Genomic DNA, 20,791 nt, shown 5'->3' with positions numbered 1-20,791 from the left:
TTGTGCATTGTGGGGACCAAGTTTCAGACACACACCTGGTGGCAGTAACACATCAGCTCTGATGATCTTGTTTGGGCAGCTTCATAAGGAAGGAGCAGTGATCAGTCTTTGCTGGATTGTTGCCTTGAAAGCGGTAAATGAAGCGTTGCTCCTGCTCCTATTTTATTTGGGTTAATTGTGAAGATACGTTAACTGGTCTGTCCCTGTGCACATCATTTAGAAATTGTGAGATATCCAGTGGTGAGCTGACTCTGGTGTGACAAAGTTACTTTGTCTGCATCTAAAAGGAAGCTTTGTGGAGACTGGACCTTCCAACTGCTAAGATATTTTTTGAAGGGTGTTTTTTCTGTTGACTGTGAATAAATGCAAATGAGTGTATTCAGCCGTGGGCGTGAGTCCTGCCTCTAAACATCTCAAATCTTTGAGCCCTAAAAATAATAAATACTTTAAAAGAAGAAAGAAAATCATGGACTCTTAAGCTTGAACCTCTAAGCAAAAGCCACAAGTAGCCATAAAGTAACTGTAGAAAACATGTAGACTTATGGAAATGATTTATTAGAAATTTTATTGGAAAATTTCATTACTGGCTACCAGTGTTGGGTAAGTTACTTTAAAATAGTAACTTAGTTACATTACTAGTTACTTCTATCAAAAGTAACTCAGTTACTTCAAGTTACTCGTTACTTTCAAAGTAACTAGTTACTAGGGAAAGTAACTTTGGTTTTACTCAGAATTCTCTTGTTAATGTGTTGCTTCCATAACTTTGCCAGTCTTCTAGCTTGCTTACTTGCCACAAGTGCACTGTGCCACCTACCAATAGAAAGGAAAAGATAATGTGCATATTTCCACGAGAGAAATCCCACGCCTGGACCGTCATTGACTGCTGCCATGATTCTAGCCTACGTCACAGCGTCATGTGCGCCTTTTACATCCAACACAAAAACTGCAGTCGTGGTGCTTTGATTGTACTCAGAACTCGGAAATTCTGCCTTCTGAATAGGAAGATGTAGGCAACACCAGACTGCAGATGAGCTGCATACAGAGCTGGACTGGGACAGAAAATTGGCCCGGGCATTTTGACTTGAGACTGGCCCGCCATTATAGGAAAAATCATAAAGCCTTTGAATGAAAACAAACGCTGTTGTGACAGTGATGTTCACTGTTTTGATGGTATATATGCACCAATCTATCAATCGTTTGTTGTAAGATTCAGATAATTATTTTTTAAAAGCCAGACATTTTAAATGAGAATAAGAAAGAAAAGTATTTCCTTGTGCCCCCCTCTCCCTGTTAATGCCCTACCTGCCCCCCCTGGCAAACCTTTGCTAGACCCGCCCCTGCACAGTTACCAGCTGTCAGCTACTTAGAAAAGGATCCTGGTGTTATTTGTCTCTCAGAAACAGTTCATAACTTCCCTTCAACTCATTCATGTCACCTAAAAGTTAAACCTGTTTCTCCATCACCTGTTCAGCTCTGATGATTCAGTAAGGACATCTCCTGGTTTCATCTTCATGTTTCCCTCTCACCAGATAACCAAACCGATATTATGACCAGCAGCTTTTTTGCAGCTGTGGCTCCAGCAAACATCAGCTGATACTAGAAATTAATATTAAATAAATTCTAACAACAGCTGATCAAGCTTAAACGTGCTGCTGTTGTTTAGCGCGACATCGGCTGGTTTCCTCTTTCTGGCGCAAAGTGGGCGATAAACAAACAAGAGAGCCGATCAGCTGATCATTGATCAGTTTTCATGATTGAAGTAGAAACAGGAGAGGGAGGGGGGAGAATGAAAGAAGAAGAGGCAGCTGTGCAGCAAAGACACAGAATAACTCCAGCTTTGTGCCTTTTTCATTGTAGCTGAATTACGGGACAAATTGTTCCTTTTCACCTCAATAAGAAACGCGTAATATTTTCTCTGAATACCAGACGGGACGATTGGCAACTCTAATAACTTATGAACAAAATAAAGTTCAACATCATTAACTTCATAGCACCCACCCAGCTGTATAGAAACTCCTGCTAGCTAGTACGCAGTACGGAAAAAGTCAGAATAACGAAAATAAACTCCACCTAAACTTGGTTTATATCTGACCCAGATAGACTGCAGGTCATAACTTCTTACCTGAAGTTCAGTTCACACTTGGACTGGCGGCCGCCTCGGGTCTCTTTTCCTTCTGCGTCCCCTTTCCCTCATCCACCTGCTGCCTCCACCACTTGCTAATGTTACAGAATCTGTGGAAGCTCCGCGATAGCCACCACACAAAGTAACGAGTAACGACCGTATCTAAATCCCAGTAACGACTAACGCGTTCCTGATTTTGGCATAATAACTAGTTACCGTGCTCGTTACCACAATAATAACGTAGTTACTGTAACGCGTTACTTAATAACGCGTTAGTCCCAACACTGCTGGCTACTGGAACGACCACAGATTGTTGGCTGAGTTATTTGCCAGAAAATAAAATTAACAAACAAAAAGCAAAATTTTAAGATAGCTGCAGAAACTCTTATTTTCAGATTCTAGTGCAGAGTTAAACAAATCCAGAATGTATATTTTAAAAACTCATGTCTTTCATTGTTAAAAACAGTCTAATGCAGCCTCTTCGTTAACATTAGTACTATTATACTATTAGAAGGTCTACTGTGGTCCTCGTTGTAACAGTTGTTATGTTAGTATTTGACCACTAGGCGGAGCTCTTGTAATGATAATGTAATTAACGCATTTTATTTTGTATGTTTTATTTTTGTGTTGAGTATGTTAACATTTTCCTTTTTTGCCTACCGGATTGGTGTAAAGTTAAATTGATAGATGGAAAATAACCGGTTAATTTTGTAAGTATAAGGTAAGGGCAGAGGTCACTTCCTGTTTTGGGAAGTAAGGTCAGAGAAGCTGCTCATGGTGACGGTCTAGCCGTGTAAAAGTCAAGCTAAGAAAGAAGAAATAAGTCCTAAGTTCCAATTACACCGGTTTGTCTACTTGCAGGCCAAAGTGGTATGTTTGTTTATATTTTGTGAATTTTATATTGTAATATGTTTTAATGCTGAAATATAATTTTCTTGTACATTTGTATTCACCAGTTCTACGGTGTACCTGTGTACGTTAAGAGAAGCACAGTAAACATCAGTAAAGAAGAACTCTCGTGTCTCTCGTGTATGTGTACAAGCCGGCATACTCGTGCCACTGTGGTCATTAATTAAATTATTTAAACTCTGACCTTTAAAGACACGTGTGGCCCACCTGGCCTGCAACTTGGAGATAGGCATAATAGATTTCCACTGGCTGCACTAGACCAATGATAGCCAGCGTGGGGCGTTCGAGCTCAGAAGGAAACACATATTTGTACAGAGATGCTTTGTTGTTAGACACAGAGACCACCTGTGAAGCCAGGAATGGAAAGGAAAATCGGTATCCTGTAGCAAACACCTGAAAGACAGCGGTCCATGTTAGTCAGGACCGCTGAAGGTGAAGAAAAGTGGGTAATTTCAGACCTAACACCAGGTCAACATCTTCCACTACACTGCCATCATCAAACTCCACACTGGAACCTTGAAATCTGCAGATGTTGGGTTTCACTTGAATTGTTCCAGAGAGGATGCGGTTGGGAAGCTCATCATTTAATGTTGGATATTGGCTAAACAGCCTGAAATGGAAAGTTAAACGTTGCCGTACTGATATGATGAAAAAAATGAATTTACTGGCTTTCCAGTCATGCAATCATGAAGCCAAGTTTTTGTCCAAAATATCTGATAGGAAGAAATGCAATAAGGTCATCGAAATAGTAATAAAGATTTGCCCAACACAAGATTCAAGGGAGTCTGCCTACTGCATTACAAATATAAAGTGCAGTTGTAGATGTTAAGTGTTACGGATTCAAAATATTGGAGATGGATACAAGAGGAAAACCAAAATAACAACACTGGTCCGGCCGGGTTGAGTCAAACGATGATTTTAATGTACACGCGTGGGAGATGGACACTGTACGCAGACAGCATCAGATCTCAAAATGGTGGAGCATTGATCAAACTCTTATAGCCTCTAGTGGCCCCCACCTAATCATAAAAGCCTAAACATTCATATTCTTTCTCTCACACGGCGCCTAAGCTACGACCTTGGCTCCCTGTTTATCTGCTCCGGCTGAGATGGGGCAGAAAACCTCTCCAGTATGCTCTGTTCTCTTCTAATCGGACAAATAAGGCGATGACTTTCTGCGAACAGTATTTCTTATAACTCAGCAGTATAATGCATCATAAAACAATATCATTCATTCACAATAAATCAGCAGTCTAATGTAATGCAAATCAGTTTAACAAATGTAATAGTTATCACCTTCTTCTAATTCAGGAGAATAATGCAAACTAAAACTACATAATAATTCACAATCTTTAATTAGGGGTATAACATGGCATAAAATAATATTATAATCCCACATAACACAATACCTGTGCTTTGGCTTTAGATTGTTCAGAGCATGATCAAATATTTTGTTTAGTAGTCTCTCTCCCAGACTACAGAAAAAAACAAAGGGAACAGTTTTCCTTAGAAAGTCGAACACTCTGTTAAAATACAAGTCAATGGGAATCCCATTATCCCCGTCTGTTCAGAATCCAGGCTCCCCTTCGAGTGCTCAGGTAAACCTAGGATGAAATTAATCATTGTCAGCCATTGCTCTGGTTCTTGGTATATTTTTTTTTTATGTAATTCTCATCATATTGATAGCGTCTGAACTACTAATAGGTTAATAATTCATGTATAAGGTGTATGTTTTGGTGGTATGGGTTCAGGTCCAAAAATGACAGAGCTGAATTTAACTGAATGAAATTTGGGGTAAATTATTATTATTTTTTTTAAAAATGTTAAATGAGGAATCAGTTCATCTCAGTCCAACCTGCTTGGTGACTCTACTCAGTTCCACTCCTATTTCTGCTCCAGAGTTTCCAATTCCAATCACTATGACCTTTTTATTCCTCCACTCCTCAGGAGTCTTGTAGTCTCTGCTGTGGAAATATTTTTTCCTGCCAGAATGTATATTTTAAAAACTCATGTCTTTCATTGTTAAAAACAGTCTAATGCAGCCTGTTCGTTAACATTAGTACTATTATACTATTAGAAGGTCTACTGTGGTCCTCGTGCCACTGTGGTCATTAGAAGTCGAACCAGTCATTCTCACTATGTGAGGATGGCCTGGCTGACTTCAGCCAAGTAAACTGATTAAACTTTCATTGCCTGTGCACAAAGTTAAAACTGATCAGTTCTGGATCTTAAATTTCATCATATTTTAAGCCTGTATAGCAAAGCAGTGGGATCCTGAAGGAAAGCTGGAAGGTTGTTCCTTTTAACATAGACAGTGAAGGACAAAGCAGCAGCCGACAGAAGCAGAGGCCACTTATATGATCTCCTGGGTTTGGGCTCATCGCATCGCCTGGTCTGCAGGGGTTGAGTCACTCTCTCCCACTGAGTGAGGATTGCCTGGCAGGCTCCAGCCCACTTTCCTGGCCCCCTGAGACGATACTGGTACGGCGTGCAGGGACCAAAGAGCACATTCATTCCCAGCCTGGGGTCAGTCAGCAGCATCCTTGAGATTAATTATTATTATTTTTTAAAAAAATGTTAAATGAGGAATCAGTTCATCTCAGTCCAACCTGCTTGGTGACTCTACTCAGTTCCACTCCTATTTCTGCTCCAGAGTTTCCAATTCCAATCACTATGACCTTTTTATTCCTTCACTCCTCAGGAGTCTTGTAGTCTCTGCTGTGGAAATACTTCCCCTGGAAAGTTTCAATGCCTGAAGAAAATAAAACAACAAGACACAATCTCCCTTTCTGTTTCCACGACAGACATGGTTAAAGAATGTCAAACACTGGTTATTAAATATTATTACTTCCTCTTTCTATTGTTACAGCCAAACTCTATAAGGCTACATAAAATCTACATGTAGTTTATTGCTAGCCCTCAGACATGTGTTACCTGGAAAGTCATGAAGAGGCATTTTGAGGTAGCAGTGGTGTCCACTAAGGATCATCACAGCTTCAAAAATGTGTTTCTCTTTCTTGCCATCTTTGTTCTGTTTCAACAACCCACTCGCCCGAATGAGAAAAATCAGATTTCTGCTTCACCTGCAAGACTTTGGTCTGGAAAACAGAAAGACAGAAGCAGGTTGTTGATAAGAGTGTGGGTATGCCCCATTTATATATATCAGTACTAAAAAAGCTTTTTTCTTTAGAAAACTTGGTGATACGTTAAGTTTTGCCAATAGAATACAGATAAATAGCAAAACATCCTTACGTTAAAGAGTATGTGCTTGGTGAGCTGGAAGTGGTCCAAAGTAGTCCACGATGAGGGAGTTGTGCATGTAGTTTGGGAAGTGTGCAGGGATGGGAAAATCACTGAAACTCTTCCTTGGAAGAGTTGATTATGACAGAAAAGTAAATACTGGCCCTGTCTGGCTCTGGATTCTCCTGCGGAGAAAGCCATGAATAGAGAAAAACAAATCTCATCTGTCAGAGCAAAGCAAAGTCCGATCTGTATGTTGTCTAACCCACCTTAAACCTCCACAGACCACCAATGTCATTGCTGCTTTCAAAGCAGACAGGCTCCAGCCCCTCATCCAGACAGCACTTAATAGAGGCCAGACCTGAAGCCCCTCCTCCAACAATTGCTACACGATGTGTCATTCTTCAGCTCTGTGGAGAGTGAATCAGATCAGTCCAAAATATTTTTACTCTAAAATAGGAAATTGCATCCATGGAGCTGTATGCAACAGGAAGTTTGCCCCTATTTCTTTTCATAAATGATTTTTACCAGTGTTTGCTTGGAAGAGCTATCACTGCCAAACTTAACGCTTGTTTTGGCCATAGCTGTAGTCCACTCTGGCTTTGGATTTCACGTTCCCAGGTAATTTAATGTTGCAAGGCAACGTTCCTCCACAAAATGCTCTTTGGAGTATTCTGACTCAACATTTAGTCAGGTGATAAGACCAACTCAAAAGAACTCAAAAGGCAGCTTCATTGCTGAACACCAGAAATACAAAACTATATATACAATATATAATAACTCAGAAAAAAACCCTCTGCTGATACAGAGGTGCTGATATAGGAAGTAATCAATAAGGGAAGCAAAGTGACTGTACGCAGAGGCTGAAAAATTTTGGAAAATTTTTATCTGGAAAAATCTTGTCTTTTTCAGCTGCTGAAGCATCTACATATGCATAAGCTGGGACCTTCTGAGAACCTGGACTTATATATCACTGAAATGACCAAGCCACTCACACACTCGAGTCTCCAGCTTGATTGTTCCAGCTGTGAGTGCCAGAATATAAAAGTGAAGACGTGCGCAACAAACACTGCACGTCAGCAACTGTAACACACACTTCATGTGTGTGCCACTGTTCATGAGAAGTGCAAAGGTGAGCACAAAAAGGCCATAATTTTTGTCTTAGAACAACCACTTGGAAAAATCTAACATGGCAGATTATATTACATTCTATACTAGCTACAAACACAGTACCTGTACTTTGGGTTTAGATTGTGTTGAGTTATTAACAATCTGCACTAGAAAGTTAACTGAAAGTTCAATTCAGCTGTAAAACTGAAGCTTCATCCATTATCATTGCAAACAATGATGGTAAATGGACTGATTCTTATATAGAGCTTTTCTGGCCTCCTGGAGTACTCAAAGCGCTCTAGACAACACGCCGCATTCACCCCACACACACCCATTCACACAAGCTCCATTATCTACTTTGAGTGCTTTCTAACTATCGTTCATACGCATTCATACTCCGATGGAAGCATCGGAGAGCAAGTCGGGGTTAGTATCTTGCCCAAGGATATTTGGCATGCAAACTGGGGGAGTTAGGGATCAAACCTTCTCATCAGCAGCTGACCCGCTCTACCTCCTGAGCACCCCAATAATGTATGTATGGTCGGAAGGGGTCCCATTTCACTGCAGGTAAGATGTACGTATAACATTGCAAGTGAGAATTGAAGGCATAATCAATCAATCACCATCAAGACAGAGGCGTGCTTGCACTGGTCTTTGGTATTAATACCAAGTCAAAGCAGAGAAAAGAGATCTTTATTTTTTCAGCAAACAATCTCAGATCTTTGTGGCTTAAAAGATTTATTTACTAATAAAAGACATGAAAATGGATTTGTTTCAAGTGCTAAACTTTTATTTATAGTTATGAGTCATGTTTTTCATACTTTACAGTCACTGGGACATAGTAATGGATAAAACAACACAATGTAGTGAAAGATGTGACAACACTGTGATTTATTTTTATTTGAAAGAAACAATAGTAAACCATCTGTGCTGTGTATCAGTAATGTTGTAAAAACATTTGAATACTTCAATTAATATAATGAAAGAAAACAGAGCAGCATGTCAATGTAGAGTAACAGTGCTGATGTTTAAAAAAAGGATAACAACAGTTTACCCCTCTACAATGGCATTCTGTGCTAGCATAATTTCTTTTTACCCATGTTTATGCTCTTATATTGCAAACAAATCTGGATTAAAGCGCTATTAATGTATTTTTTTTGTTGGAAAACAATTTTTTTTCTTTTTTAATCGGCTCAAATTACATTCTATGTCAAGGCATCCTGTTAAGTGTTAAAACAAAAAGCCTGCAGAAATTGTGTAATTGAAAAAAGGAGATCTATCCAGTTACACAATTCTGAAGGCATAAAGCAAGAAACCTGAAACAATACACATGAATGTAACTGTAACTGTAGCTTTTAGTTATTTAAGATCAGCTGGCCTTTGATGTTAATATACAATTGCATCACTCACTTAGTAAGCTGATGAGTTATAAATTTTCCATCATTGTGTAGGCAGGTACATTTTAACCCTGCCCAGCAAAGCAGTGGGATCCTGGAGGAAAGCTGGAAAGTTGTTCTTGCTAATGTAGGCAGCCGAGCCCACAGCAACAGCCGACAGAAACAGAGGCCACTTATACGATCTCCTGGGTTTGGGCTCATCGCATTGCCTGGTCTGCAGGGGTTGAATCACTCTCTCCCACTGAGTGAGGATGGCCTGCCGGGCTCCAGCCCACTTTCCTGGCCCCCTGAGACGATACTGGTACGGCGTGCAGGGACCAAAGAGCACATTCATTCCCAGCCTGGGGTCAGTCAGCAGCATCCTTGAGATGTTGGGTTGAACTCCCACTAGCTCTGCTATTTCATCCATGTAGCTGACATAGTCCACTTGGATGGTGTGTCTCTGACTGGTGACATACCTAAAAAAGTTGAACATATGAAGATGCAGATCTTAAACGTAGGTTTCTATAAAGCTGAGTGAATCCACTTCATTACCTTTGAGCCATGGCCTCCTGCTTACACTGAATATCTTTTAGCATGGCAGCTGATGAAGGAAGCTTTATGCAGCCTGTTTGAAAGGGGACAAAGCTGTTTACTGTAGTAGAAATAACAACTCTATAAAAATTCTAAAATCCTGAGTGATGAGAAAAAGCTGTGTTAAAGAAAAGTCATTTTTACCTTTGAAGACACGTGTAGCCCATCTGGCCTGCATCTCAGAGATGGGCATAATGGCTCCCACTGGCTGCACCAGACCAATGATAGCCAGAGTCGGGCGTTCGAGCTCAGAAGGAAACACATATTTGTACAGAGATGCTTTGTTGTTAGACACAGAGACGACCTGTGAAGCCAGGAATGGAAAGGAAAACTGGTATCCTGTAGCAAACACCTGAAAGACAGCGGTCCATGTTAGTCAAAAGTCAAATTCACTGATCTCTATGAAGGTGAAGAAAAGTATGTGATTCCAGACCTACCACCAGGTCAACATCTTCCACTACACTTCCATCATCAAACTCCACACTGGAACCTTGAAATCTGCGGATGTTGGGTTTCACCTGAACTGTTCCAGAGAGGATGCGGTTGGGAAGCTCATCATTCACTGTGGGATGTTGGCTGAACACCCTGAATTAAAAAGTCAAACACAAAACAAATTCAGACATGAAACAATCCAGACACAAATTACATTGTAAAATGTAATGTATTAGTAGAATACTGTACCTGTGCCTTGGCTTTAGGTTGTACAGAGCGTGATCAAATGTTTTGTTGAGCTGGCTCTCTCTCAGACTACATAAAACACCAAAGGGAAGATTTTTTCTTATGAAACCTGTCACCCTGTTCAAAAACAAGTCAACGGGAATCCCATTGTCCGCAAGTCTGTTCCGAATCCATGCTCCCCTTCGAGTGCTCAGGTAAAGCTTGAAAGAAGGAAAAAAGAAAAAAATTAGTTTTTTCTTTTTTGCTGTTACGTCTTCTTTAATGTCCACATCCATGCGTCACAGGTCACTGCTTGTGTAGTATTTAAACTGTATTCAGCCTAAAACTGTGAGAATGGTGAAACTTCATGTGAAATTATTTTCATCACTAAGAATGTTAAATACTCAAACAGTTCAGACACATTCTTACTCTAATGATGCGACCAACTCATTCCAACCTGCTTGGTGACTCTACTCAGTTCCACTGCTATGTCTCCTCCAGAGTTTCCAATTCCAATCACCACGACCTTTTTATTCCTCCACTCCTCAGGAGTCTTGTAGTCTCTGCTGTGGAAATACTTCCCCGTGAAAGTTTCAATGCCTGAAGAAAATAAGTGTGTTTCAATACTTTTGCTATAGAAAGACTGATCTATATTTGAAGACCCAAAAGTTTTACTCATGCTTTTTTGAAGGTTGATTAGTTCTGTCCCTTGAGTGAACTATAAGGTAAGAATAATGTTCCTTTTGATAAAGTATATAGTTGGATCAGGTGACCCAAAATCCTCCCTTAGTTATACTGCAATAGGTCTAGGCTGCTCAAGGATTCCACCGATGCATTGTGTGTTTCTTCGTCACTCATCTTTTTTGCTTACTATGTGTTAATACACCTCTCTGGATTTAATTATTAGTTATTATTAATCTCTGGCTCACTTCCACAGCATTTCTTCATCCACTCACTCCCAAACCGGCATTGAATTGAATGTTGATAGCTTGTAGGGCAAGGGTTACCTGGAAAGTCATGAAGAGGCATATTGGGGTTGCAGTGATGTCCAATACAGATCATCACAGCTTCAAAAATGTGTTTCTCTTTCTTGCCATCCTTGTTCTCCGTTTCAACAACCCACTCGCCTGAATGAGAAAAATCTGATTTCTGCTTCACCTGCAAGACTTTGGTCTGGACAACAGAAAGACAGGCGCAAGGGGACAGAACAAAGTATTTTTTTTCTATGAAATTAATGATGTAGTAATTAGGATTTAATTTAAATTATTTATCTTTTAATTATGTGATACAATTTACCATTTCAGACATCATAAAGCATTCTTACATTAAAGCGTATGTGCTTGGTGAGCTGGAAGTGATCAGCATACAGCCGAAAGTAGTCCATGATGAGGGAGTTGTGCATGAAGTTTGGGAAGTGTGCAGGGATGGGAAAGTCACTGAAACACATAATCTCCTTTGAGGTGTTGATGATGACAGAGTGGTAGATGCTGGCCCTGTCTGGCTCTGGATTCTCCTAAAGGGGGAAAAAAATTTAAAAAAAGATAATTGAGCTGAAGCACCATTACTCTTTCAATGCTCGTCATAGGCTTGAGCACAGTTTTATTACATTTGTAGTTCATTTATATCTATGTTATTACTAGGGATGGGTACCGGTATCCGGTGCCATGATGTTCTGACATAAACGGTAGTAACTAGACCGAAAACCAGCGCACATTTCGGTGCTGTATTTCGGTGCTTTCTTTTCCTGAGATGTCACACACTTTGGATTACAGCCAATTTTACCTTTTCAAGCGTAGTAGGCGGGGCCAGGTACGTACGTTCTTTTAGAGCAGAGCTACAGATTAAAAATGCCCAAGGCGAAGCGGTCAAAAGTCTGGCTGTACTTCACAGCAAAAGATGCAAACTCAGCAGCCTGCAACAAGTGCTTTAAGGTGATACTGTGCAAAGGAGGTAACTCCTCGAATCTGATGAAACACCTGGCGACGCATAGCGGTTTTTTTTTAAAAGCCGACAAATGCACCGTATTTGATAGCTTGCTGCGAGACCTCACACCGAGTACATCTACTGCGGGTGGGTTGCCTGTTAGCGGTCCTGGAGTTGTGTACTGACCACGCAAGATCCTCAGCCAGATGTACACCAAGGAAGCGGAAGGACAAGCACAGAGATGAGTCCACTGTGTGGGATTATAATATTATTTTATGCCATGTTAGACCCCTAATTAAAGATTGTGAATTATTATGTAGTTTTAGTTTGCATTATTCTCCTGAATTAGAAGAAGGTGATAACTATTACATTTGTTAAACTGATTTGCATTACATTAGACTGCTGATTTATTGTGAATGAATGATATTGTTTTATGATGCATTATACTGCTGAGATATAAGAAATACTGTTCGCAGAAAGTCATCGCCTTATTTGTCTGATTAGAAGAGAACAGAGCATACTGCCCCATCTCAGCAGGAGCAGATAAACAGGGAGCCAAGGTCGTAGTTTGGGCGCCGTGTGAGAGAAAGAATGTGAATGTTTAGGCTTTTATGATTAGGTGGGGGCCACTAGAGGATATAAGAGTTTGATCAATGCTCCACCATTTGGAGATCTGATGCTGTCTGCGTACGGCGTCCATCTCCCACGCGTGTATTCATTAAATCATCGTTTGATTTAATGAATCAAACGATGTTGTTATTGTTATTTTGGTTTTTCCTCTTGTATCCATCCCCAATATTTGAATCCGTGACAACTGTCAGAGGCCATAAGAAGATCATTTGTAACCTTCACTAAAGCTGTTTCTGTGCTGTGATAAGGTCTGATACTCTTCAAATAAGCCATTCCTCAGCAGATGATCTGTGATACCATAAATCCCCTATAGCTGCAGAAAAGGCTAACATTGTTATCTTTTTACAAAAAAAACAGCTGAACATGAGAGGTTTTTGGACAAAGTTTGTGTTCTTCATTCTTTAAGCACCGGTTTGAGCACCGTTTAAGCACCGGCATCGTTTCAAAAGTACCGGTTTGGTACTGGTATTGGATAAAACCTAAACGACACCCATCCCTAGTTATTACACATCTACTGCAAATATTGTACTTTGTTTTTCACGCCATTTATTTTAGAGTATAAATCTACCAATTTAATCTGCTGTATTATTGATAAAACTACTTTATAGTGCATAAGGTGACATATACTCCATATAACACTTGCTGTTGGAGACTTAATTACTTCAATAATATCTACAGTATTGTGCAAAAATCTTGAGCCATCCATTTATATTTTGCTTGAAAGGAACCAGACATAATTTTATAAAGTGGTCTTGAGTGCTGCTTCTCCAGGCTTTCTGGAGGTTTTTGAGATTTTCTTTAGACATCGGCTGTCTTTTCAGTCAGTTTTAGTTTGGCTCTTGTACCTGATGATTTTCAAAATGAAAATTTAAAATTGAGATGCTGAGATGTTCTGCTGTGTGAAGTGTAATTTTAAAAATTTATGGCAGCAACACTACTCAAAAAAAGTTGTAGCGCTTTTATACCTTTCCACATTGATTAGGTTTGCCAGATGGTCCCTCACATTTTTAGTCCAGAGGATAGGCACCCATTTTTTCTAAAAAGGGTTTCAATTTTAGATTTCTTTTGTACTTAGAAATCTCCAATTTAAATAAACCTGTGGCCAATTAACCCAATTAGTTTTAAAGTGCTCATCCAGATGTTTCTTTTTATTACCGCTTACATTATTAATCTAGTAAAAGGAAAGCACCAACCTTAAACCTCCACACACCACCAATATCATCACTACTTTCGAAGCACACAGGCTCCAGACCCTCATCCAAACAGCACTTGATACCGGCCAGACCTGAAGCCCCTCCACCAATCACTGCCACACGACGACTCATGCTGCAGCTCTGCGAAGGAGACATCAGATCAGTTCAAAAATGTTTACTGTTAAGAAACTGCAGCCAAAGAGCTGTACGCAACAAGTAATTACCTTCAGAAGAAACAGAAAAAGCTGAAACAGACTTTTAACCTGATGTAGAAGTTTCTTCTTGACCAGGGGTAGGCAAATCCAGGCCTCGAGTGCCTGTGTCCTGCAGGTAGTGATGGCCCGCTTGAAGCTGAAGCTCCGGTGCGCGAGTCAAAAAAATCAACACACTGCTTCAGAAGTAGTGATGGGATTTCTCTCTTTTTAGAGAACCGGCTCTTTCGGCTCGCCTCACTAAAAAGAGCCGGTTCTTTCGGCTCAGAACCTGCTCTTCAGGTTGTTTTGTTGCTTTAATTAATTTATTATTATTATTATTATTATTATTATTATTATTATTATTATTATTATTTTATTTATTTATTAACAATAATATAAAATTATGCACAAAAGGAATTACTAATGTAAAAAAAAAGTGGTTTTATTTATATATGTTTATATATAAATATATGCGGTGGCCCCTAGAGACAAAACACGTACAAACTCCAAAAAGCACATACAAACTCCAAAACACATTTCTAGCATGAACTGAACTTCCAAAACAGAGCTACCTAGGTCACTTAAATTACACAATTGAAAGCATGAAAGCATATGTGTATTGTTTGTGTATTTATACACAAGCATTCATATATATTCAAATAATTTAAAAAAATTTTTTCATTTATCTGTTACTACCACACACCAGATCCGGTCGTTGGTACTTGCTGGTTTGTGTAGCCACTAGGTAACAAAAGCTCAACACTGCCCCCCAGCATCCTGGAGCACTTCTGTTGTGTTTTGTACGTGTTTTGAGTTTTTATGTGCTTCTGAGTTTTTACGTGTTTTGGAGTTTGTACGTGTTTTTACGTGTTTTGGAGTTTTTACGTGTTTTGTTGTTTGTACGTGCTTCAGAGTTCGTACGTGATTTGAAGTTTGTACGTGCTTTGTCTGTAGGGACCACCGTAAATATACTTTTATTTATTCACTCCACATAAAATGTAATAAAGAAATCATATAATACAAAAACTATTCACATTTCAACTTTTAACTATTTAAATTTTCAGCTTTTTCCTTTTATACATTTAAAGTGAAACAACACAAAACACTGCAAACCACAACACAATTAAATATAAATTATAATATGAAAACAAAAAGAAGATGCATATTCTCTGTCACATGGACCTGCATGAATAAACTTTCTGAATCTTTTATCATCCGCAACTGAAAATAGTTGTGGATGATTACTATACCTTTCTAATGTGATGTTGTTGTCCCTGGCTCTCTTTCTCTCTCTCTCTCCCTCCTGATCTGTTCCTGTGCTACTGAGTGTAACTACCGCCCCTCTCCCCTCTTCCCAGCGTAAAGCACAAGGCTCGTGTGCTGAGTGAAGCGAAAAAAGTGCGAGAGTGAGGGTGAGAGATTGGAACCCCCACCCCCCACCCCCATGGCTCGCGATAAGGAGCCGGCTCGCGTTGTTCACTTCAAAGATTCGGCTCTAAGAGCCATTTCGTTCGCAAACGACCCATCACTATTCAGAAACACTTTGTCGAAACTTGATTCGTTTGGCCAGAGTCACGTGATCAGTGACGTCCGAAGCTTCATTTAGAACCTAACTGCTTCGTAGGGCTGGGTATCGTCACTGATTTCTAGAATCGATTCAATTCCGATTCACAGGGTCCCGAATCGATTCGATCCACGATTCGATTTAATTCGATTCGATTCGATTTAATTCGATTCGATTCACTTTGATTTGAATCTGGGAAATTTTGACAGTCAGAAATATTATAATTCAGATCAGTACATTTACATATTTTTGTATCTATAAAAAGGAAGCTGACACACCAAGACTTTATCAAAGGTGTGAGCATCACAGCAGAGGCCTTTGTGTCAAAGTAGCTGAGGATAAAACACAGAAAAACATGAAGGTGATTTTCCTGTTCTGGGATTTTATAAAAATTTTCTGCAGTAGATCAAAAACGAAAGAAAACCATTAATCAACACGTGAACATTACCTCTGAAGTTACAGCGGTTTTATTAGAGACAAGGCTGAGCGTTTTGCATTTTGCATAATTTTAAAAAGTTTAAATTTGTTCGGTATTGAACGGCAGAAATTAGGTTTTATTTTCGGAAGTATATAAAACGAAAAAAAAAAACGTCGGCCGACAGCGCTGTAAACAACTGTAGACTTGTGCATAACAAGCAAGCGAATAATGCAGAAAACAGTACAGAGAGAGAGAGAGGGAGAGAGGGCGCGCAAGTGAGCGAGCATGCGAGAGAGAGCTGTGCATCGTGGTCGAAGCAAAACAATAAAAGTCAGAGTGAATTCATGACGTTGTTTATGTGAAGCCTAGTTTGGATCTTCTTTTGCTGCTGGTTCGGTCAATAATGTTTGGAGAGAGCTTTACAGCTTTACAGCTTTACAATCAGCGCATAAAGGGCGTGAACACAAAGCGCGGACCGCCGACAGATCAGAATCAGCGCGCTGTCGGCTTTCAGCCCCGACTGTGAGAAAGGCAACATCTCACTGATTCTGATCCGCGGTTGGGCTGTGTGTTTAAGTCTTTGTGCAGAATCCATGTTCCTGCTCTCATTTACTGTCTTAGCTGTTTGGTGGTTGTTGAAATTTTGTGAGATTTCACCAGAGATTCTGGCATTTCGGGCAAAATAAATTTATATTAAAAAATCGATTCAGGATTTTAATGAATCGATTTTACGTTATCCAAGCCAGAATCGATTTTAATCGATAAATTGATTATAAAAACCCACCCCTACTGCTTCGGTATCTGATTCAATGGTTTATAAGGAAGTGAATCATTCGCGGGATTTGTGGAGTGTTTTGGTGACAGATAGCGAACCACTGATCATTCCACTGAGAAATTTGGAGCCAGCGAGGAATAGAGGAGGTTCTGTTGTGTGGGAGAATTTTGAGTTGATTTTTGTCAATCAGGTGGGTTTTCCAGCTGTGTGTTCTGGTCGTTTGCTTTTGTTTTGTGCATGTTTATTATATCTGAAAACGGGAAAAAGGTAAAATGTCAAAAATCTGCTTCCATAATATAAATATCATTAAATAACTTTAGAAAACCCTCCACTTTACTCTTTACATGTAATGTTGTAAAAATATATATTTTGTTGTTTAATTAATCTGAAAATGTTAGTCTGCCAAATGTGCAGCAATTGAATTTATTTATTCCCTTTATCTGATAGTTTTTGGGCCCAGGTAGACTGTATAACTACACAGCAAATCCAGCATGTCCAAATTAACACTGTCAGATTTGATTTCAACACTTTTAAAGTGTCTATATGGGTCCACACCAGAGAGTGTTAATTTAACTCTTTTTGGAGAGTTGGTATGTTAACTCTGATTTAGTGTTAAACACCAAATCTCTCTGGAGTTGATAATTTAACACTTGGTGTTAAGAGTTTATATATTAACTCTCAAAGAGTATTTTAGTTTAACTACGTAAGAGTTATCTTCTAATTAATTCTAAAAAGCGGGAATTTTACTGTTCTGAACTTCTAGAAATTTCTTTTGGAAATAAACATTTACTAAAAAGACGCAATGGTTTTTGAAAAACATTTATTCTGAACTGTGCACCACAAAAAAAAAGGTCTGACATAGGTGAGCTGGTAAATGCAAATAACAGCATTCTCATCACTTATTTCAATAAATACAAAATACAATATGCATGTCCTTCATTCATCACTTTGTGGAACTTCAACGCACTTCTGCTCTCCCCCATATTCCATCTTCACAAGCATATTCTATGTGGAGATTGAATAAAAATTAGTTGACACTAATTAATGGCACAAATCAATTGCAGCACAGTAAAAAAAAAAAAAAAAAAAAAAAAAAAAAAAAAAAAAAAAAAGGAATCCTTTTTGAGACATTACTTGTGTAAAGTATTTTCCCAAAAGATAAGGACACAGGCAACAGGTAATACTGAACTAAATGTAAAACCTCAACCTTTTTCATTTTTACCTAAACCGTGTGCACAAAACTCTGGAGGGATCTAAATGCTAACGTAGAACCCAGTCAGGACGTCTGCTACTGCTGTTTGCTCGTTTTTTATGGGAGATCGTTTTCAGGCTTCAAGTAGCACCATTATACCAACATTTCACATTCTAGACATTGTTTTAGGTGTATTTGACCAAAAAATTTAACCGAAAATTCACATGCAAGCTTTTTTTCAAGGCTGTGGTATTTGCCGAAAACAATACCTTTCAGCTAGCTAAAACAGCGAGCGGTGCTATCAGCGAGCAACATGGCTAATGCCTTTCACACAGCTTTGTCTCAACTCCAAAGAGCCACAGAAGTAAAAGCTAATAATAATAATTGAAACAATCTTTGAAAAAATGACTTACCAAGCATGGCAAACAACTCAAATATGTAGAGCAAAATGTTCTGAAACGGCTTCACTTCAGCTTCGATTGGAGCCGTGCTGGGGGCGGAGTCTGTGAATTTACTCTATTAGTGTCATAGCCCCTGTAGGAGTTCAGAGTTAAGAGGTCAAGAGTTAATGTTTCCATTGTAACACCTCCAGATTTGAAATAGAAACACTCATTTTAACACTCGATTTTAACTACTATCATTTTACACCTCAGAGTTACATTAAAAGCATGTGACTCTACTTAGAGTAAAATTAACTCTAAGACTACTAACACCAAAACATTTAACACTTTTGAATTTGCTGTGTACCAGTTTCTCTGCACTCCAGCCTCTTCTGTGCCATGTGAAGGGATTTTCCTTAAGGCAGGAGAAATTATCCCCACGAAAAGGAACAGGTTCGGCCATCGCACACTAGAACAAATTCTCTTCTTAAATAAAAATGAAAAAGGGCTACTTTAAATGCATCATGTTTTTAATTTGCAAGTTCATAAGCATTTTTCTCTTTCCATTTCACAATCAATTCTACCCCGAGGTCAAAAATATTTCTGGGAAAATTTCCCTAATATAATATTATTTATAAATATACCCGTCTAGCGGTTAATTGCATAAGTGCATGGAGGCAGGACCTCACAGCAGAAGCATACTCCATAATGTGTTGTACATTATCATATGTATATTTTATGTAATGTGGTATTTTTCAATTATTGTATTTACCAACATCAATAAGTCACAAGCAAAGAAAGACCACACCATGGTGCATGTTTAAACAAGGAAAGCTTACTGGTCAAAATTATTTATTAAACAAATAAACCACATTTTTTTAACCACCAAAGAATACACGTTCAAAGCAACACAACGGCGGCCCAATATCAGACAGAATTCCACTCTATAGAGTGGGCAATCATAATGAAGCGGTTGGTTTTATTTTGTGGATTCAAGCTGCTCTTCATATTTTTGGACACCAGATGTCACCAGAGAGGACTGTTGAAAAGATTCGAGTAATGAACTATTTTTCAATACAAGCTTCAGTGCTTCAGAAAGCTTCATTTGGCCATCACTACCTGCAGGTTTTTAGATTTTGTAGATATTACCCTGGCTCAGCACACCTGAATTAAATGATTAGTTCATTACCAGGCCTCTGGAGAACTTCAAGACATGCTGAGTTAGTAATTTGACAATTTGAAACAGCTGTGTTGGATCAAGGACACATCTAAAACCTGCAGGACACCAGCACTTGAGGCCTGGAGTTGCCTAGTCCTGCCCTAGATGATATGACAACAGCGTTGATCTTTATTTAAACATTTAAATAATGAATGTGCATTGCTTTGATATGACAAACTTTATTGTCATCGTTAATGTCACGGTCTGTGCAGGCAGTGGAAAGTAGTGGACCCAAGTGCAGATGGACGAAACGTAAAAAAGCATAACTGGATTATAACAAAAGGCGTGCCTTTTATTGAGGCCAAAAAACATGAACCAAACACTAACCCCCCCAGATAAATGAGAAACCAATTACAAAAATCTAAACCTAAACTAAATATACGAAAACTAGGAACACTAGAAAAACCACAAAGACATGGGAGGTTAGAAGTGGATGATAAGCAGATGAATCAGCAACAAACAGAGGAAGACCAAGGGCTTAAATACACAGAGAGATAATTAGGGAATAAGACACAGGAGGAGAGCACAGCTGGGAGCAATTGCAACTAATGTGACCAGGGGAAGCAAAACTTAAATACTGAACACTGGACAAGAGACTATCAAGTAAAACAGTAAACATGAGACAGACACAGAGGCAGAAACTTTACACTGAAAGCAGGAGGAAACACGGCACACAGACATAAAAACATAACTAGATCAGATGTGACACAGGGGGAAACACAGAGAAAGAAGTCAAGAGACAAAAAACTAAACAGCGATGAAATCAAAGACTGTATAATAATTTCAAATACAAAACTCTGGGTCCGTGTCCAGGACCGTGACTGTTAAACATAAGCAAAGCTACTAATAGATCTGCTACTGCATGCAGGAGTGGTAGCCTACATACATTACAAAGTGCTGTAAACATTACTCTGCTACACTTATGAACTCAAATGTTATACAAAGTTCTTACCTCTAGTACGTTGAAGAAAAAAATAATTTTTGTGTTGCCTGCAGCCTAGTAGTAGCTAGAGTGAGAGCTGTACAAATAGGGTGCTAATCATTGATTCCAAAGCAAGCAAGCCCTTGGATGGACTGCTGACCTGTCCAAGGAGACTTAATATGAGTAAACAGAATGAGACTGAAATGAACTCTGAACTCACCATCTCTGGTCCAACTACAATGACTGAGGCTAACTCTGTGGCTAAGTGCAAGGGGTACTTTGTCCACGCTAGGTTAGTATTTCTTTTAATTATTTACTGTTACTATCAGTCTTACACGCCTCTCTGCAGCTTCTCTCCTCCTGCTACCCCCCC

At 39.2% G+C, this 20,791-nt stretch overlaps 1 protein-coding gene across 4 annotated transcripts; it reads right to left on the bottom strand.

Moving 5' to 3' along the window:
• Nucleotides 1–8,149: 8,149 nt before the first annotated feature.
• LOC146490916 (flavin-containing monooxygenase 5-like) lies at nucleotides 8,150–20,573 on the bottom strand. 4 transcript variants are annotated; one of them, XM_085150274.1, is made up of 10 exons: nucleotides 20,449–20,573; nucleotides 13,755–13,895; nucleotides 11,333–11,521; nucleotides 11,016–11,181; nucleotides 10,466–10,608; nucleotides 10,033–10,229; nucleotides 9,789–9,936; nucleotides 9,496–9,703; nucleotides 9,313–9,385; nucleotides 8,150–9,236 (listed from the first exon to the last, which is right to left on the bottom strand). In XM_085150274.1, exons 2-10 carry the CDS (start codon nucleotides 13,884–13,886, stop codon nucleotides 8,822–8,824), a joined length of 1,671 nt encoding a protein of 556 aa, XP_085006400.1. In that variant the 5' UTR covers nucleotides 13,887–13,895; nucleotides 20,449–20,573; the 3' UTR covers nucleotides 8,150–8,821. The 4 variants fall into 4 exon arrangements, with proteins under 4 accessions (XP_085006400.1, XP_085006403.1, XP_085006401.1 ...); XM_085150277.1 differs by lacking the exon at nucleotides 20,449–20,573 and adding an exon at nucleotides 13,979–14,111; XM_085150275.1 differs by lacking the exon at nucleotides 20,449–20,573 and adding an exon at nucleotides 14,018–14,080.
• Nucleotides 20,574–20,791: the final 218 nt, after the last annotated feature.

The sequence above is a fragment of the Neolamprologus multifasciatus genome, chromosome 23 (genome assembly GCF_963576455.1).
Source record: "Neolamprologus multifasciatus chromosome 23, fNeoMul1.2, whole genome shotgun sequence".
Lineage (NCBI taxonomy): Eukaryota > Metazoa > Chordata > Actinopteri > Cichliformes > Cichlidae > Neolamprologus > Neolamprologus multifasciatus.
The sequence above is the reverse complement of the archived record's forward strand: the minus strand, read 5'-3'. Positions and strand labels throughout refer to the sequence as shown.

What these genes read in the sequence shown, in the direction of transcription:
- LOC146490916 (XM_085150274.1), bottom strand. Translation starts at nt 13,886, where the DNA reads ATGAGTCGTCGTGTGGCAGTGATTGGTGGAGGGGCTTCAGGTCTGGCC. An exon ending in CCAAGCACATACGCTTTAAT is followed by an intron (nt 11,182 to 11,332) that starts GTAAGAATGCTT and finishes TCTGTTGTCCAG; the next exon opens with ACCAAAGTCTTGCAGGTGAA. An exon ending in GCCTCTTCATGACTTTCCAG is followed by an intron (nt 10,609 to 11,015) that starts GTAACCCTTGCC and finishes TATTTTCTTCAG; the next exon opens with GCATTGAAACTTTCACGGGG.